The 19,574-nt window shown below is 37.7% G+C and overlaps 3 protein-coding genes across 4 annotated transcripts; 1 reads left to right on the top strand and 2 right to left on the bottom strand.

Moving 5' to 3' along the window:
- Positions 1 to 46: 46 nt before the first annotated feature.
- On the bottom strand, positions 47 to 2,645 carry zgc:162944 (uncharacterized protein LOC569993 homolog). Its single transcript, XM_031289962.2, has 4 exons — positions 2,382 to 2,645; positions 1,327 to 1,498; positions 897 to 1,095; positions 47 to 568 (listed from the first exon to the last, which is right to left on the bottom strand). Exons 1-4 carry the CDS (start codon positions 2,574 to 2,576, stop codon positions 373 to 375), a joined length of 762 nt encoding a protein of 253 aa, XP_031145822.1. The 5' UTR covers positions 2,577 to 2,645; the 3' UTR covers positions 47 to 372.
- Positions 2,646 to 3,147: 502 nt separating this feature from the next.
- On the top strand, positions 3,148 to 8,192 carry cln5 (CLN5 intracellular trafficking protein). Its single transcript, XM_031290072.2, has 4 exons — positions 3,148 to 3,378; positions 4,081 to 4,255; positions 4,854 to 5,079; positions 7,567 to 8,192. Exons 1-4 carry the CDS (start codon positions 3,275 to 3,277, stop codon positions 8,052 to 8,054), a joined length of 993 nt encoding a protein of 330 aa, XP_031145932.1. The 5' UTR covers positions 3,148 to 3,274; the 3' UTR covers positions 8,055 to 8,192.
- A 6,241-nt stretch (positions 8,193 to 14,433) lies between these two features.
- On the bottom strand, positions 14,434 to 19,302 carry fbxl3a (F-box and leucine-rich repeat protein 3a). 2 transcript variants are annotated; one of them, XM_031290190.2, is made up of 5 exons: positions 19,188 to 19,302; positions 17,564 to 17,945; positions 17,285 to 17,407; positions 16,388 to 16,559; positions 14,434 to 15,455 (listed from the first exon to the last, which is right to left on the bottom strand). In XM_031290190.2, the coding sequence occupies exons 1-5, from the start codon at positions 19,265 to 19,267 to the stop codon at positions 14,815 to 14,817; spliced, it is 1,398 nt and encodes a 465-aa protein (XP_031146050.1). In that variant the 5' UTR covers positions 19,268 to 19,302; the 3' UTR covers positions 14,434 to 14,814. The 2 variants fall into 2 exon arrangements, with proteins under 2 accessions (XP_031146050.1, XP_031146137.1); XM_031290277.2 differs by having other exon boundaries at positions 18,964 to 19,262.
- Positions 19,303 to 19,574: the final 272 nt, after the last annotated feature.

Genomic DNA, 19,574 nt, shown 5'->3' on the forward strand with positions numbered 1-19,574 from the left:
ATATTCATCTTTTTCTTCCATGAAGTAAGAAATAAAGTGAACTAAAAAAAGTGAACAGTTTCATTTTATCATTTTATTGCATTTTTTTTGTACAATAGTTGCTGTTGATTTTCTAAAATGTGATTAGCATTGCCATCATTATATGGATCCACTGCATTAGAATATAATCCAATAAGATTTAGTCAAAATAAATCAGACCATGTATTACTTTTACAAACGTATATTTTAAGAGTATCTGGAAGTGCTTTTAAATCGAAGAGTTACTGTAACATTATTCTATCTCAGTTCAGCAGGCTGCAGCAACTATTAAGCTCTTTTAAACAACAGCACCCCGTTCTTTTCTTTCCGTTTCCACCATCTTTCTAGTACACTTCAAGCAAGTTTCAACACATCCTGCACCATCGCTCCGATTCCATCAAATATCTCGTGGATTGGAGCTTTGCACATGAACGCAGAGGTGGTGACCAGCTTGTTCTTCTCGTCCACGTGGCTCTCGCTGACGCTCTTACTCACGTGCTTGCAGCCCAACTGGTTGATGGCCGCTGCGGTGTCAGTAGTGTCGGGATACCTGAGAAAGATAAAAGAGGCACCACACAATGTTAAGCTGCTTATAAGGATTCATAGGTTTATTTGTCGTCACATACACAAACAATTTGTGTAGTGAAAAGACACGTGGCATGCTCTTGGACTGTACAAGACTAGTGTGAAAATAACTAAGAATAAAAAAAAAGAAGTAAAGATAAAAATTCAAGGGGAAAAACTTGCAAGGGTTTTTGTTGCTCTCAATGCATTTACACAGAAATGGATATACAGCCAAATTAAGACAAACTTTGATGTATCAAATCAGTGGAGTTCCCCTTTACGACATTTGGGGTGCTCAGGCAAGTTGGACTCACTTGTCATCCTTCTCGATACCAACGGTGACCTCACAGCCAGGAAACACCTTGGCAGCCAGGACAGGTGAGATGCAGCAGAGGCCGATGGGTTTACCCTCGCCGTGGAACGCCTGCAGCGTGGCCTTAACCTCGTCATTAACGGAACAGTCCTTCCCCTGCACAGCCCACGTACAGAGGTTCTTCGCTGCACCAAAACCGCCTGCGAGATGTTGCAAAAATTTGATTATTCAAGTCATTCAAGCACTCGTTGGTAGAGCAAGGTTTAAGGGATATTAATGGTAACAAAATGGACATAATATTTTATCAAACCTAGCGAAGAGTGCCTCAAAAACATGTTTCTGTGTATTTGACTGAATCAACAAATCATGTCACAAGAACAAAGGATGGGATCCTCCCTGTAAAACAGCAGGCTATTGTGTTGTGTGCGAACCTGGGAAGATAACAGCATCATGGTCTTTAACACTGAGTTTAGACAGGTCCTGGATGTCTCCACGGGCCAGTCTTGCGCTCTCCACCAACACATTTCTCTTCTCTTCAGACGGTTCGCCTTTCAGGTGATTCACCACATGCATCTGGTCAATGTTTGGGGCAAACATGTTTACCTGCAGTGGATGAAGCAAAGGTGAGGACTATTAATCACTAATTAATTCTTCAGCCTACAAAATGTGAATAAATATAAGAAAATATCCATCACAAGGTCCTGAACTTTAACATTACGTTAGTCTATTGCTTGTTTTGTCAGACCAACATTTAATTTTCATATAAAAAAAGATTTTCAAATTTACAATCATATAAAACTGAAAAAGCAGCCAGGCCTCTCATTGGGGAAGCTGTAACTAGAGAGTATTTAGCATTTGTGCTTGATAAATGACTTAGTCAGTTTTCAAAAGTGTTGATCATTATTTGATTTACAATAAACTCTCTCCTTATGTTTCCTTGCCGAGCTGTGGCAGAAGGATAGTAACACAGAGAGGTATTTCATACTAAAAAGAACACTTAATTTGTCTAGCCTCATTACTTTTTTCATGTAACAAGGACTGTGGATTTGGTCATCCCATCACTGGAATCATGTAGAAGGGTGCTCTTTACAGGCAGAATGGTCAGTTACTAAGGAGAAACACTTAACAGTGACCAATAACTGATATGGGCATGTTAGTATCAAAAAAAGTGGACCTATCATTTAAAAGTCATGCACAATATGTGTAACTTAGTTTACCAGAGTCAGAGTGCATCAAACAATGTGGATGGCAATTTGGCCTATCTGACCAGACCCCAAAGCCTGCAGCAGTGTATTCAACCTTCCATTGTCACACACACACAATTAAAACAACAATGTAAGAGCAAATTTACCACGTGTTACACTGCATCAGGCCATATTTTAGGCTACTGATACTAAGGTTATGTATGTATGTATGTAATGTATACGTATGTAACTACACGACATACAGCAACACTTGCAGATCAAAGCTGACTTAACAAACTTACACTTGCACCTCCTCTGCTCAGGTGGACCAAAACAGCGGAGGCCTCGTGGATCTCACTGCCATCATAAACTCCGCAGCCTGCCAACACCACAGCCACGCGCTTACCCATCTGTGTCGTGTAGTAACTTCTATGAACTGTCTGAATTGTGCTGAATGTCAAGAAGTTACGACTACAGTGGTGCAGCAGGGTGAGCATGGCGGACTGTCAGCGGAGAGGACGCCCCCTTCTTCTATTTCTTATTCTTCTGCACTAACCGGCGGTTTCTAGGTGCTTCAGCGCCATCTTGTGTCTAAACCTGAGCACTGCTGTCATGAATACTATGCAGCTGCAGTATTTCATCTTTTTTTTTTATTATTATTTTATGTTTCCTCTGAACTTCAATTTAATTTTCTCCTAGGACATCATTTGTAAAACCAAATAGTTTAAATGTAGATTCTTATTTTTATTTTCAGTTGCTATAGTTATCTGGGCCCAAAAGTAGCACAGCAATTAAATAAGTAAATACCGGTAAATGAGCATGATAGGTTAAGAATAGATAAATCAATACTAACTTTGAGGAAAATAAATGTTTTTTCTCATTATTAATTGTATTTCTTTATATATTTCTTTCTATATTAATTATTGTTTTTTCCTTATTATATATAAATCATATCCACATTTATTAATTTATTTCCACGAATTAATAATTGTATTTATTTAATTTGATTTATTTCCAGATTTTGTACAACGTTACTTTCACGAGAATAACTACTGTCATGTGATTTCGTTTCATCAACAAAACCATGTGACCATGAGGAAGTTCGTTATAAGGGGAAGGATCCGGAAGGATCATATCGATCATGGGAACGCTATCGTAACTTCTTCATTTTTTGTCTGCTTTTTGCGTGTTTACCATGACCCACACAGAGGCTGTTCTGTGTTTAAACCTGCTCCTGTTTCTTCAAGTTGTTGCTCAGTTCAGAAATAATGGACAGCAGCAGTGGCCCGTTCCATATAGGTATGAAGACAGTAAACCTTCTTCTGCTGGTACTGCTCCGTAGCAGTAAAGTCACGAGACAGCTAGCTAGAAAATAAAGCATCTGTTCAGAGGAAGTTTAAACGGTAAAGTTTATGAGCTAACTTCCGATTGACTAAGTCTTAAAATACGATTGTTTGTTATTCGGTGTCGGATTTTAGCAGATTTGAAGCCAGTTTACCAATTTACATTTGGTGCGTCCACATGACTTTAAAAACGTTGGATTTTGGAGCACCCCCCTCTATGTGCACGTGATAAATCTAATTTAAGGTATGTGTGATACAACAAGGTTTGAATTTGATCAGAGGTGGAAAGTGGTAGTAACTAAGTTCATTTACTCAAGTACTGTAATTTAGTAAAAAAATGTGAGGTACTTGTAGTTTACCTGAGTACTTCCATTTTATGCTACTTACTTCTACTCCGCTACATCTGAGAGGCAGATATTATACTATATTAGCTACATTTCTTTGATAACTTAACTTGCTAGTTACTTTCCAGATTCAGATTAATAATTTAAAATATAATCAACAAATACATGATATTATGATATCAAAAGAAAATGTTGATCCCCAGGCATAAATAATAAATATATCATATAATATAAATTAAAATTAGCCCCACCCTTTACCAGTTGCAATATTAAAGTGATGTACATATTAATGCATCAATAATCGACATCAACAGGCGGTTTGATCGTCGCCCTGATGTGGACTCCTACTGTGAAGCTCTCTACCCGTTCTGTCCCACTGGGGATCGGGATGGAAGGATTCCCTACATGAGAGACAGCGATGTCATCTCAGTTTATCGACTGCAAACACCTGTGTGGGAATTCAAGTATGGAGATTTGCTGGGGAAAATTGTAAGTACATGAATCGTCTTGTTTTCATGTTACTGATATTTCTTCCTACATCACCACAGTGAGGGTTTACAGAGTTTGTAGAAATGCATCAAACAACATGGTGATGCTGTTGTAGATGCATCATCTTTCTGTTCACTTATAGTTTATTTTGGACTCATTGAGAGTTGGACTCTGTACATTTTTACTGTCTACTTTGATGAAATGTATTGCTATTATTAATTGCTTTGTGGTAGTTTTGATTATACTCCAAAAAATCTAAACAATTAAAATAAAAAAGTGCCACTGTGAGAATTTTTTTGTTTCAATTTGTTACGATTACATACAGTTATTCCTCCTGTGTAGTTAGAATAACTGATTAAAATTTTGATAAAAGTTAGTTTTTTGTGTTGTTGATGATTATATTCTCTGAAATTGAGATGAAGATACTACTGTGGCGCTGTAGATGTTAAAACGGGTTATATCTGACACAGACATGTAATTAAAGATAGCAGGGCTGTTAAAATGGAAGTGCAACTTGTGATATATTTATAGAAACACAACTTTCCCCATGTCTACCCACAAGCGGAGAGCCAATGTAATGTTTCTGTTTGGTTCACAGCATATCATGCATGATGCCATTGGGTTCAGCAGTTCAGATACGGGGGCAAACTACACCATGGAGTGGTATGAGCTGTTTCAGCTTGGTAACTGCACCTTCCCTCACATCAGGCCCGAGGTGTACGCGCCTTTCTGGTGCAACCAGGGAGCTGCCTGCTTCTTCGAAGGCATCGATGACTTACACTGGTCACAAAACGGCACCTTGGAGAAAATAGGAGAACTCACAGGTAAGACTCCACATGTGTAATCTTATACATTTTGATCATAGAAGCCAAAAGAAAAATATGAATACAGTATGAGGGAATTTGTTTAGGAACTTATGCTCAGACATCTAACAACATTAAACTAGAAAATGCATTTCCTTGCTAAAGCTCAATTCGATTGCTGGCATAATTGCGTAAGAAGAAGGTGAAGTAGTGAGAATAGTTGAAATGGTTTTAATTAGTAGGCTTCGAATTTCATTGAAATGCTGAATAATACCAATAATGTATAAACAATAGTGGAATATTTTAAGGTTTTTTTTTTTTTTTAAAAGAAAAGTCATCAGAACAGTCATAGTATAGTATGTTGAAAAAAATTGTAAAAAAAATCATAGTATAGTATGTCTAAAAAGTCATAGTATAGCATATTGGAGAAAAAAAATTAAGTTATAGTATGTCGAAAAGTGATAAAAAACGTCATAGTTTGGTATGTCTAAAAGAAAAGTCAGTATAGCATATCGAAAAAAGTGATAAATTCATTGTATAGTATGTCAAAGAAAGTCTGGAAGAACAAGCAAAATCCACACAAAAAGGCCAAGTCCGGACTGGGAATCAAACCAAGGGTCAGAGTCTGCAATCCCTTATTACTGTTGGAGCAGGGCTAACCACTAAACCACCATGCCACTGAAAAAATAGGTGGAAAACAGTCATATTATTGTTTGTCGAAAAAAAGCCATTAAAAGCTCATAGTATAGTACAGGGGCAATTCTTGAAACACAGCTTTAGGGGTGCCTGGCACCCTATTAATGTATTTCTTTTAAATGTTATTCTACTGTGCTAAATTTTTACATCATTTGGACCATCATGGTAGGGGAAACACTGAATTATGTAACTAGAAAGACAATTCTGAGAAAACTTGCTTTAATGCTGAGCCACATGGCCATTACTACAAAGGTGAGGTGGTATTACATATAAAATGGTATTATGCAAATATTGAATAAATGGAAAAATCTAAAAGTCACAGCATCAAATTAAAATATAAGGTATAAACAATAAATTAATAATATATAGGCTAAATTTGGGCTAAATAAAGATTATTTTTACATACATAAAAAAAATAATGCTGTCAACACATTGAAAATGGTTACAGTGCACATGAATGTAAATGGGCTCTTAGGATCTTTAGTCACATACAATTTCTACAATGCCAAGACTTATAGGTAGGCTACCACAGTAGGCAGAAAAAAGGAAGGGAAAAAGGTGATAATAATATTAACATATTGTCACTATTTCACTTATTGTTTTCTGAACCTAACTTAGCTAGGCTATAGCTAGCTGAGATGTGTCAGACAAGGCTGTAAATGACTCTCACCCAAGCCGAATACAGCTCATTCAGATATCTTGATGTGAGAGTTTAATGGACTTGTTAATAATCAGTTATAATCAGTATAGTATAGTATAGTATGTCGAAAAAAAAGTCATAGGACAGTATGTCGAAAAAAGTCATAAAAAATAAATTTAAAAAAGTTTTTAAAAAGTAATAATATATTATGTCGAATAGTATGCCGTAAAAAAGTCTTAGTATAGTATGCCGTAAAAAAGTCATAGTATAGTATGCCGTAAAAAAGTCATAGTATAGTATGTCGAAAAAAGTCATAGTATAGTATGCCGTAAAAAAGTCATAGTATAGTATGTCGAAAAAAGTCATAGGATAGTATGTTGACAAATGTCATAAAAAAGTCATATTAAAGTACGTCGTAAAAAGGTCATAGTATAGTATGTCGTAAAAAAGTAATAGTATAGTATGTTGAGAAAAGTAATAAAAAGTCAAAGTATAGTATGTCGAAAAAAGTCATAGTATAGTATGTTGAAAAAAGTCATAGTATAGTATGTCGGAAAAAAGTCATAGTATAGTACGTCCTAACAAAGTAATAGTATAGTATGTTGAGAAAAGTAATAAAAAGTCATACTATAGTATGTCATAAAAAGTCGTAGTATAGTATGTCATAAAACAGTCATAGTATAGTATGTTGAAAAAAGTTATCAAAAGTAATAGTATAGTATGTCGTAAAAGTCATAAAAAGTCATACTATAGTATGTCATAAAAAGTCGTAGTATAGTATGTCGGGGAAAAAAGTAATTGGATAGTATGTCGAAAAAAGTGAAAGTATAATATGTCGAAAAAAGTGATAAAAAAGTCATAGTATAGTATGTAAAAAAAAAAAAAAAAAAAGTCATAGTATAGTATGTCGAAAAAGGTCAAAGTATAGCATGTCGTAAAAAATGTCAAAAAAAGTCATAATATAGTGTATAGTGTAGCATTCTGGGAACGACTACAACACCTCTTGAGCCAGAAATAAACTGCATAGATGTAGAAAACTGCTGTATGAAATATCAACATGATTAAAACAGTTTTGTTAAACTATTCAAGCCCCTTTGGTAATATTATTTTACACCCTCCCTTTGTTGGACTTCCTGCTTCCTGACACTTCTGGTTTCTTTTTCTTTGTCCAGGGAGCCAGTTCAATGACATGGCTCAGTGGGTCCAGGACGACAATGAGACTGGGATCTACTATGAGACGTGGACAGTTCGCTCAGACCCCAGCCCCAATGGCACAGTGTGGTTTGAGTCTTACGACTGCTCCCAGTTTGTCCACCGCACGTACAGGAAACTGACTGAGCTCGGAGCCAAACTATCCAGCAGATCACAAACCAACTACACCAAGATCTACCTGTACAGTGGAGAGCCAACCTATCTCGGCAACGACAGCGCTATATTCGGACAGCCTGCTCTGAAGAATCTGGCAGTGGACATCCGTAAATTTTACCACACATTTAGACCACACCAGTCATTTATAGACTTTGCCATAAGTCTGTTGGAGGCTTATAAAAAGGTTGTGTTGGACAAGAGCTTCTACCTCTACTACAACTTTGAGTACTGGCATCTGCCAATGAAGCCTCCTTATGTACAGATTACATATGAAGAGGTGCCTTTGCCTTAACATAAAACTTTTACTAGTGTTTTCATTAAGGGCTGCAAATCATTTTTCATTAATGGTTAATCTGTTAAGATTAAGATTTTCATTGCCAACAATCACTACTGTTATTGCACATGACAAATAAAGAGCCTTGAACCTTAAGAAGAAACAAGCAGCATATTTTTACGTTTAAGAATTTGAAACCAGCTAATGTTTGCCATTTAGGATTGTTTAATGACTTAAAGGTCCAATGTGGAGGAATTTCTCCCATCTAGCATTGAGATCATATATCACAATCAACTCTCTCGCACCACGCAGTTCAAAGTACGTATTACAGCTACGGTAGCCTTCACGCTTTTTTCTGATGACGCCGGTCTCTCTCCTTTTCAATATCCTTTTTTCTTTTGCTGGACGAAGAAGAAGACTCCTGTTCCTGAAATTTGGATTTTTAATAAGTTTGGTCCTCCACGTTTCCTTCTTCAAACTTGCCGGGGCCAGGAAGCTACGATACCCATTAGCAGCATTAGCAGCACCTGTGAGTTTATCATGTGACAGGGAAAACGCGATAGGTGGAGCAGTATGTCCTGTATGTCCCTTACTGGCTAACATATTTCAAGATGGCGCATGAATATGGAGCGTCTATCCCAGTTCATGAAAACGCAAATGTAAAGAATCCCGCATCACTAGAAGACATTGATTGACAGCCGGGGCCCCCTATCGCATTTTCATTACTCACACAATCCCAGCATCCCACGTGCAGCCACTGACCAAGCGGAAGTGAGAACGGGTCAAATTAATTTCCTAGTTTCTGATATGAAGACGAGACGTGTATGTGACTCGAACATCTCACATTTACCAACAAAACGTACAGCGAAAGACCGTGCAAAACATTTCAGACCGTCCTGCCAACATGTAGACATTTTAACATCAATGTACGCTGGAACAATTTTATACTCTAAAGTCAGCGCTGCTGTTTCAAATTGTCGGCTGCAGCGGGCGGGACTGCTCCGTTTCCCCCGCGACTGACGCGCACACACAAACACATACACAGACACACAAACACACGCACGCACAGACACACACACAAACGCACATGGTGGATGCAGGAAAAAACGCAGATGAGACGTAAAGGATGACCTAAATTGAGGACAGCTACGTTATTGTAAGTGCAATGATAAGTTAAAGTCCAATAAGTACTTTATCAAACCATATGAATGTGTGTCCCAGGCCAGGATAGGAAATTAACTAACAATGTAAAGATTAACAAGCCACTGACAATGACAGATATGTTCATATTTGATTCATCCAATAAATTATTTTGTGTCTTAAATCCACCAGCCTTTTTCATATTTTACCAACATTTGCAGCATCCTGAGCCTTTTTGGTAAAGTTCCTAGAAAATCTCAGCCTAGAGTAATTAATTAATAGTAATAAGTATTATTCTCCCCAAAACAAGTTTCCTTTTTATTTATTTTTTTATTTTTAAGAACTATACAAAAAACATTCATGTGTTATGGTGCGCATTCACCAGTGTTTGGTTGTTGTTGTGGTGCGCGTAGGCTACTCCTGATTTTGTCAGTCATCTCATCTCTTATATGCAGTGGCATAACGAGCCAACACCGGGCCCCTATGCAGGATTATCAAGGCGGGCTACCATCAATAGGACAGGACAGGATCATAGAGTCACAGCAATTCCTGTTTTTCACCTTTATGACGCAAAAAAAAAGTGGCTGGTAAAAAGTCCCTGTGGCAGGTGGATTTAAAAATCCACCTGCCACAGTGGCTGGTGGTCAAAAAAGTTAACTTCATGCCCTATATATATATATATATATATATATATATATATATATATATATATATATATATATTGATTACTCTTGTCTGTACTGTTTATCAGGGATGTGATCAGGTTCTATACAGATGTCAGATGTCTCAGAGTAGAACATCTGTACAAAGTTATTCTTTATATGTATGAGATGGAATGAGAGGCACTTTATCATCTGTGTTATAAGTATTTTTTCTCAAATACCTCCTAACCCCTTGCAGGTGCTTATATACTACACAGTAAATATACTACACAGGTTCTGGAAGACGTGGGAATATTTAGCCTAGACACAATAGAGCTTTTAAAAGAAATAATTATTCTGTGAATTGTTCCATACAGTATACTAAAAAAGTATCTTCAACTAAAGGAAAGAAAACTATATCTGTAGTTTCTCTAGATTTTTCACAAGTGCCATAAATACCATAATCATCCCATATCATACACTGAGACCATTTCAAGTTGAACTTTGAGCACATTTCTTAGCAGACTCTGAGATAATACAAAGTATTGCAAAGCACGGGAAGTGATTAGAACCAACATGACAAAGACTGTATTACATACATTTTAATCATTTAGCTTAAACAGATTGTTGCTGTTTTTACACTTTCATTTCAAATGTAAGAGCTTAAATACCTTTTAATAATTGTAAATCTACATTGATGTGCCATATATATATATATATATATATATTTTACCGGTCAAAAGTTTGAGGTCACTTAGAAATTTCCATTCCATTCCATTCCAGACAGAATACCAGCTGAGATCAGTTGCATTGTTTTTTTAATCAGGGCAGCAGTTTTCAGATTACATTATGTGCTTACATAATTGCAAAAGAGTTCTCACTGTTGTAGACAGAAGTGGCTGAAGAAACGCTTGAAATCCATGCTTTTTGGTCTAAACGTCATACCCAAATTAAAAGTGGTACAGCTCCCATATACTTTGACACTCAGGGGTGTCTGATATCATTGGAAAGGTAATTGATGTGGGTGTGTTTGTGTATTTGAGAAGTGTTGTATTTTGTAGTTTTTTGGCTTTTTTCTTTGCACTTTTCAAATGGAAATAAAAACACGCACAGACATATCTGTAGAAAAAAAATCTAAAATCCATTTTTGAGTCTTTTGGCTTTTTTCTGTAGTACGCTGAGACATGTGGCTAATGCCCTGTGTTGTCTGTATCTTACCAGATGTGTTTACAGCAGTGTATTCTAATCATTTTACAGTTGTATGACTTGGACGGAAATAAAAACCCTCCATTCTAGCCTCTGTAACTCTGTCAGTAAGGCCTAGAATCACTCTGACACTTGTAACAAAAACTTGAGTGTTTCCTTTCCAATGATATCAGGCACACCCCAGAGTGTCAAAGTATATGGGAGCTGTACCACTTTTAATTTGGGTATGATGTTTAGACCAAAAAGCATGGATTTCAAGTTTTCTTCAGCCACTTCTGTCTACAACAGTCGAGAACCCTTTTGCAATTATGTAAGCACATAATGTAATCTGAAAACTGCTGCCCTGATTAAAACAACAATGCAACTGATCTCAGCTGGTATTCTGTCTGGAATGGAATGGAAATATATAAGTGACCCCAAACTTTTGACCGGTTGTGTGTGTGTGTGTGTGTATATATATATATATATATTATATACACACACACAACCAGTCAAAAGTTTGGGGTTACTTTATATATATTTTTTTTTTTTTTTTTTTTTTATTTCCTTCTTTTTACTGTTAAATATCTGTTTACCAATTATTTTTGTTTTAATAATTGCTTTTGCTAATTGCAATTTCATGAAGCCTACTTGTGCATTTTTTTTAACTGACTGCCATGACTAGTGTTTAAAAAATAAAATGACAGATGCAAAGAATACATTCATAAATCTTTATTACTGGTATAAGATCACATGTCCAAAACAATTTTAATTTCAAGACAGGTGACCAGTTAAGCAAAGTAGACAAAGCACTTGCCATACAGAAGCAAAACTAAAAAGACAGCATTGTCAACACCAGTATACTCCTAATAAAATGTACTGGATGAGGTTAAAACAATTACTGACATATTAATGATGTATTGTATCTGCATTTAACTGAAACATGTTTTACTCTACTGAAATTCCCAATGAAAGCCAATAAGAACAACAGGAAAATGGTTACGAGACACAGCCGTCACTTTAAAACTGCTGACACGGCAACCCTTTAACGTACTGCACAAATCATTACAAATAAAGAAATCAGGATATGTTACTGTACCATGGAGATGCTAATGCACAAGAGCACAGACAATCAGCACAGGTATCTAACGTCAGTGATAAGAGAGACCAATACTAATCAATAGACTTAGTTCAATCCAAATGTTTGCACTTACTGCAACATGTGTCTCAGTTTTAGTCTACAGCACTGCTTGGTTACATGAAATGTCTAATAGGGCATGAAAAAAAGGAATGAAGTCTGGCAGAAAAAAAAAATATATATATCTGGGTTATCTACAGATCCTATTATCATGCAGTGTTGTCCAAACATTTGTCCACTACTGATAACTTTTTTGAAAACATCTTTTGTCAAATTATATCTCTTCTAATGTCCTATTGTAATAGCACTTTTAATGGTTTGATTGTGACTTTGCTAACAATTTCTTATTATTTGAGTGCCCTCCCCATTTCTGCAGATTTTTTATAATCTAAAGTAAAAGTAAGTGTATTCCGCTGATAAACTAACTTTCACATTTTCCTTTTTTTCATCATGAAGATAAGTAGGATTCAGATCTGGTGACTGTGGTGAGAAAGTAAAGCAAAGCAAGTACTTTCTTTTCCTGAAATTCAAGCAGGTGTAGAGCAACTGTTTTCATCAGGGGTTGATTTACTAACTGAAGTGTAACTTTCAGTTTTGCTTTGGAATAAATTACTTGTTACAATCTCTCCTCTGTGTTCATGAATAATTAAAAGCTTGTGGCAGTGGACCACCGACATGCAACAAAATCATAGTGACAGAGGTGGAAGTGTCAAAACCCCAAAAAAAGAACTAATCTTGCTGCTGGTTGGCTTGCTGGTTATGATGATCGCTTCTTTTGTATGAATGAAAATCACAAATTAATTACAAAAGCAGTATCCATATCAATAGATTACACAGCTCATCTTCTCTAGTGTATGTTCTACAGTATGAAAAAGATCCATCTAGTAAGTGATAACTCGCACTCTGATTTTATAAAAGACACGAGCCGTTGGTTAAGGAAACTCCAAACCCTGACAGAGGGCGAAATAAAGAAATGGGTACATTTCTATTCATAATAAAAACACACAGCGTTTTATATACAGATGCATTCGACTTCCTTCTTAAAGGAAAAAAAAAATTGTTTCACTCATCTGACTTGCCAAATCTCTTTCGACTGAAATGAATGGATGTTTTGGACAGGAGCACTAGCGATATCTGCAGAGACAGTGTTTGTAATAACAAGATGAATACTGCTTCCTCTCCTGTATGTATGATGTGGTAACACGATACAGAGCAAACGTGGGCTAATAGAGGGGCAGATATTCACAACATGTTAAAGTTTAGAGCTTGAACAGGCTAATAGCAGAAGATACAAATGAAACCTATTAATAGAAATATATTCATTAAATGCACCTGAGACACACAATCTGTATTTACATAGAACTATTTCGTGTTTCTTTTTATTAGTAATGATAGCTTTATTACTTCATATACTGTCCTCGGCATCTGATTCAACAGAACCCCAGTACAGTGTTAATAATCATTAGAATCTGGGTCCAACCAATAATAAATAAACTACAATTGGAACATTATAAAGATTGTTTCCTTGCATTCATCAGGGCAAAATGACTTGTTTTGTCCTAGCTATCATTTGGTAGGTGCTTAGGAAATCTATGACTGTACAGAAACCTTCTTTAAAACAAAACGGAGAAATCAATTTGTCAAGCCAATTGATACAGGATGCAGAAAAGAAAGAATCTGCATAATCTGGAGAAAATAAAATGACTAGTATCAATAGACACTGCACACCTTCACGTCACATAGATAGAGACCTACAGTCCATACACATTTCACTTCCTCTCCTGGCCAACTTTTAACATTTTCAACAATCATGTTTGCTTTTTTGATTGAGCTCGGGCGAGAAGGAAAAGCAAGATGTTGTCAACACTACCGCTGCTCTTTATGAATAAATTAGTTTAAAATGGAGGTGTAGGACACAATGACTTCTGCAAAATTAAGTGAGTCCTCCACCTCGACTACCCCTTACACAACACCTTCTGTCACATACTATGTCCAAATAACATTGCAGCCATTTGGAAATCTCCGATGCCATATTCTTTTAGAGTGCAGAGCTGCTATCTCAGGCTGGATTTAAGTAGGTCAAGTGATAGTGTTACAACATGCAATTGTGCACCTAATTGTCCCAAATTACTCATGTTAAAAAACATTAAAACACACACACACACACACACACACACACACACACACACACACACACACACACACACACACACACACACACACACACACACACACACCTCATAATATATAGATTATCATACCAGGCTACAACGTCCGTATAACTCAATTTGCAGTTTCAAAAACATTGTTTGTTTTTTTTAGTAAAATATTTCCACCTGTGCTGAGTGTTTAATTTGTGACGAAGCAGGCTTAGCATGATCTGTCTCCAGACTAGGCAAAGCAGGATTCTACAGTCTACTTTGAAGCTATCAGGCAGAGATTTTTGTGGTGTTTGCATGACCTGGTAACTTTGTGTAGCAGTCAGCCGCCACATTACATCCCTGTCCTGGACTCCACACAGGAGTTCAGCAGGTTCATGCTCCCCATGTTAGCAGCAAACATTTCACTACAGTTGAGCATTTAAAAAGGCTTTTCTATGCAAACATGGAGGCCATGAATATTCCACGCCACAAACTAGACGTACTTAAATTATGTGTGCCTCTTTGGCTTCACTTTACCAAGTCGGCATCATGTCTGGGAACCAGACCCGGCCCAGGTGCTTAGAAACCTCCCAGTGGATCTCATCCAGGGAGTATTTGTGATCTGGAATCAGCACCTCCTCCATGATGGACAGCTGGGAAAGCCTCCGGCCACACATCTTGACAAACTCCACAAATGCGCTGCAGGAAACCTCGCACTCGCCCAGGCCGATGGCCGACAGCTGGGTGCAGTGCTTGGCGATGCGGATCAGCTCCTCATCCAGAGGGCGCAGGCCGTTGGCGCACACCACCAGCTCCACCAGACGAGGGCAGTGGAGGCCAACGCGGCCCAAGACCTCCTTACTGACTGAGCGACCAAAGTAGAGGTGCGTGACCGGGACCTCCTCATTAAAGAAAGGGCCAAACTCGTCCTCATAAAGGAAGAAGTACATGACTAGGTTGAATTTGGGCGAGTGTCGCACCATGGCGTCCCAGCTGCTCTTCTTGATGGTGTGGAAGTGCTGGCCAGGGTTCTCACTCACCACGTCGATCCGTAAGTGTTCCAGGTGGACGTGTTTCTCAGAGGAGAGGGCCAGCAGGAGTTCATCACTCAATAGATGGTAGTTTAGTGCTAGCTCTCTCAGGCCGTGACACTGGTCTGCCACACACAGGATCCCTGCAAACAGAAAATATAAACAAATATATATATTTTTTAATTCAACTCATTAGTTATTAGGGCTGGGTACCAAATTCAATACTTTTTAGGCACTGACCGAATTGCCTTTAAAGAATTGAGGATCGAAAAATGCCTCGTCATTCAATACCCAATTTCAATACCTTAGGAGTAAATTTTATCAGAGTCAGTGAGCCAATAAGCATGCAGCATGCTTCTACCAAGATTAGACAGAGATGGGGCTCAAGTAGTAGGAGCTGAAAAATAAATAAAAAGATTTGTGCCGTAATGTGTAATGTTGTAATTTCTTTTTGTTTTATAAAACTGGTATCAAAAAAGTATCGCTTAGGAACCGGTATCAAAGTCACAATATTGGTATCGGTCCCGATATCAAATTTCTTTTTGAACGATACCCAGCCCTATTAGTTGTTCATTTTCTAAAAAGGATAAAAAATTCCTGAAAACATAGGAATTAACAGGGGTTAAAAATATTGCTCCAAAGCAATACAAAGTCCTAGCACATTTGCCAGACAAGTCATTATCATAGCTGACAATTAAAATCAGGAAAGTGTATGCAACAGGGAGAAACAGAATACAGATCATTAATGATATATCATGCAAAGTCTGCTAGTCTACCAAAAAAAAAGGGCTGACAAGAAAATGACAGTCTTCAAATAAGCCACTGGATTGGAAACAACAGTCTCCTGACTCCAAAAATGAAATCAAAAACATATGACTAAAAGTGTCTATGACATAGACATGGCTAGAAAATATTTTGCTTTATATATATATATATATATATATATATATATATATATATAATCCAACAACCACAATACAAAACAAAACAAAGCAAGCTGACAAAAACATGACGAGGCTGCTTTCTCTCAGCTTATGCACTGAAACAACAACTGGAGTATTTGTGCTCACTATACCTGCTGGGGAGACGTGAGGGCAGCTGCTCATCTTCAGCAGTTTGAGGGTGTCGCTGTTGTTGGCCACCAGCACCTTCAGAGACGGATCGTCCACCGGCGTGTCGTCAATCTTCAGCGAAGACAACGATTTGGAGTTGACAAACACCACAGTCAGAGCTGAGATGAAATGAGACTGTGGAGGGACAAATAATTATAATGAATTATATGTTCAGAGCCTGACAGCACCTTTTATAAAAGAGCAACCAAGGTGGCAGGTCTCAGCTCTTGGTGGGCATATTTGAATCAATTATATTTGGATTGACGGTGGCCCATATGTACTGCGCATATTAAATTTAATTTGTGGTCAGTCACACAGAGACATGCACAGTTTAGTAACATGGATTTTAAAATCAAGTGGCTCAGATTCACTAATAATACAAAGTATAGTTCATAATATACTAACATTAAGTAATTTAGAACATTTCCAAGTTAATATTTAGAGGTTTAGGATACAAAAGGCAAACTATTTTTTTGCTAAAAGGTTTTGTGTCCATTGTGTGAGTGGACCTGCTGTAGCACTCTCTGCCTCCTCAGGCTTTGGGCAACAACTACTAACAGGACAAACATTACAACGTGATACTGTGTCCTAAGGCCTTGAAAGTAATTATGTCCTTGGCCATGCATGAGAACAGACACTGCTTTTCAGCCCTATCCGCAGATGAGAAGAAAAGAAATGCAAAAACTATCCTGTTAACCGACTACTAACACGGCTCAGCCACAGCTTTAAAGATACCACCATGTAAAGGCCTTATCAATGTAGCCTATAATGAAAAGAAATGGTAAACTATAATGACAATAGTTCATTTGATTTTTCTTGTAAATCTGACCCTGACCCCTTGTGTTTATGATGATATATACCTTGGGAACCTCCATGAAACTGGGCCTGGCTGTAGAGATGAGCCCCAAGGTCTTAAGTGAGCAATTCACCAACTGTGAAAGGATGTCACATGCTGCTTCTGCAGATTCTGTACTACTGTCAACCTGGCAAGTACAAACAAAGAGTGAATGTCAGTTCAGGAACATAAAAACTACATTTTTTAAATCAGGCGGTGCTAGCAAATTGTATTGTAAACACTTAAGCCCTGAATCAGGAGGACACATATTTCAACACAGACACAACAGCTTTTTCACCCTTACCTTGAAGCTGACATACTGCAGGTGGTTGGAGTGCCTCTTTATGATCTGCTTGATGAGGTCTGGATGTGTGGCTTTTAGGTAAGAGCTTGCTGGCTGGTTAAGCTCAAACTCAAAGCATCTCCACAACTCAGGCATGTGGAAGGCCTGGTTCCACGTGCGACACACCTGAGAGGCATAAGCCCGATCCAGCAGTGGAAGGTACTGAAAGATGTGTAGCAGGAGCTCCTGAGGCAGTCGTGCCCAGTCACTCTCTGTTGACTCACTGGCCACCACTGCCACTGACTCATCGCTCGTCTGCTTCCGAACCTTCTTGCAAACCTCTGGTGGGCTCTTACTGGAGGAGCTGTTGCTGTCCTCCTCTACTCCTTTGATCCGCTTCATCCTGAAAAATGGAAGTAACAAGCTTGTTATAGTCCAGCATTGAAAAACAGAGACATGTTTAGCTACACAGCAAACATATACAGATTAATAACTAATAAGTCTATTCAGTTAACCCCCAACTGATGTGAAAGCAGACCCAAACAGTCACTTTGTTTTGGGCTGCCAGTTCCAATCACCAATCCTCTGTACACTACATTTATACAATCAATGTGGATATTGCTGAATTTGCAAATGATCTATTCCCACTTTCCACAATGGACACACAAACTCTTATGGCGTAGATCTAGCACTACACCAGTTAAAACGTCTTGTTTACAATGGGTTTCACAGACTTCATGTCGTAAAATGACTATACGGTCGACCACTTCAGATCAAATAATTATATCCAGCTAAACAATAATCTCACTGGTGCACCACTCTTTGGTGGACTACGGTACTTCATCGTTAACAATTGTTTTTATAAATCCCGGAAGGCCTTAATCGGAGCATTTCAAATTTAAAAACATCAAGGTCACCCTTGTAAAAAGAGATTATTGATCTCAAAGGCTCTTACCTGGTTAAATAAAATCTTTATAAAAAGGTTAAATCACTACATTGGATTTTATTATATATCCTATAATCTAGATGTGTGCTTTCACTTGTAAATTTGAATGTAGGAGAATGAATGCTCACTTTCTTAATTATATTATACTACTGTATCAAGTGTATGACAATGCACTAATATGTAGCTACAGTGACACAAGTGTCTGTGTATATATGTTGAGCCTATTAGCCGGAGGCCATGCTTAAAGCAAGTAACGTTAGCCGTCAATATGTTGATATTATATACGCAGGGCAAAACACTTAACTAGCTAAGTATCAAATAGCTGATTGTGCAACTTGCCTAAATGCATCAATGAACTGGTTAAATGTTATACTTTATACTTATACGTTTTAACAGAATGACGTACAGCTCATTTCATAGTGAGTTATTTAACTACAACACAGCTAGCATGCTTCGCCACCCATCATAACGTTACCTTTTTGTTTACACCCAACTAGCTTACTAGCTAGCTAGCTGTTAGCAGGAAAATCCGACAACAGACACTTGACACTTCAGCCCGGGCCCACGCTGGAAAAGCTCATTCGCACCAACCAAATAACATGCATTGGGCCACAATAACCAAGCCGTTTGACGATAGAGAGGAGGTAAGATATGTTGTCAATGAAGGAACGGACACTGTGACACCTAAGCTCGTTTTACCTAAATCCTTCGCGGGAGTTTAGGCCCCCCTGAACCTGAAATGGCGAAATGTTGTTGTTGTGACAGCAGCGGTGCACCATGGGAAATGCAATGCGAAATGGCTGTTGGTAAAGATCGTCTTTGTTCGTACGATGACTCACCCGATAGTCAAAAAATATACACACATATCTTGTCTTGTTTTTCCTAAAATGAAAGAGACTCACTTTTTCACAGATACACAACCAGTTGCTAATTTGTCTGATCAAAACATTTATTTCTGTGATCTGTTTTAATGATTTACGCATATCATTTTGTTATATATATATTTGATATATAGGCTAAGGCTTAAAGTTTCAGATTGTCAATGTAATATTGCAAATGCAAAGAGACCTGACTATGAGTTTTGCA

This window comes from Sander lucioperca, chromosome 8 (assembly GCF_008315115.2).
Source record: "Sander lucioperca isolate FBNREF2018 chromosome 8, SLUC_FBN_1.2, whole genome shotgun sequence".
In the NCBI taxonomy this organism is placed as follows: Eukaryota; Metazoa; Chordata; class Actinopteri; order Perciformes; family Percidae; genus Sander; species Sander lucioperca.

Bases quoted from the DNA above. Each gene is read 5' to 3' on its own strand.
- zgc:162944 (XM_031289962.2), bottom strand. From the start codon at position 2,576: ATGCTCACCCTGCTGCACCACTGTAGTCGTAACTTCTTGACATTCAGC. The intron at 1,499-2,381 runs GTAAGTTTGTTA...CATCCACTGCAG, and splicing joins TGAGCAGAGGAGGTGCAAGT to GTAAACATGTTTGCCCCAAA. The intron at 1,096-1,326 runs GTTCGCACACAA...AACATCTCGCAG, and splicing joins TGATGCTGTTATCTTCCCAG to GCGGTTTTGGTGCAGCGAAG.
- fbxl3a (XM_031290190.2), bottom strand. From the start codon at position 19,267: ATGGTGCACCGCTGCTGTCACAACAACAACATTTCGCCATTTCAGGTT. The intron at 17,946-19,187 runs GTAAAACGAGCT...TCCATTTTTCAG, and splicing joins AACTCCCGCGAAGGATTTAG to GATGAAGCGGATCAAAGGAG. The intron at 17,408-17,563 runs GTAAGGGTGAAA...TGTACTTGCCAG, and splicing joins TGCAGTATGTCAGCTTCAAG to GTTGACAGTAGTACAGAATC.
- cln5 (XM_031290072.2), top strand. From the start codon at position 3,275: ATGACCCACACAGAGGCTGTTCTGTGTTTAAACCTGCTCCTGTTTCTT. The intron at 3,379-4,080 runs GTATGAAGACAG...CGACATCAACAG, and splicing joins CAGTGGCCCGTTCCATATAG to GCGGTTTGATCGTCGCCCTG. The intron at 5,080-7,566 runs GTAAGACTCCAC...TTCTTTGTCCAG, and splicing joins GAAAATAGGAGAACTCACAG to GGAGCCAGTTCAATGACATG.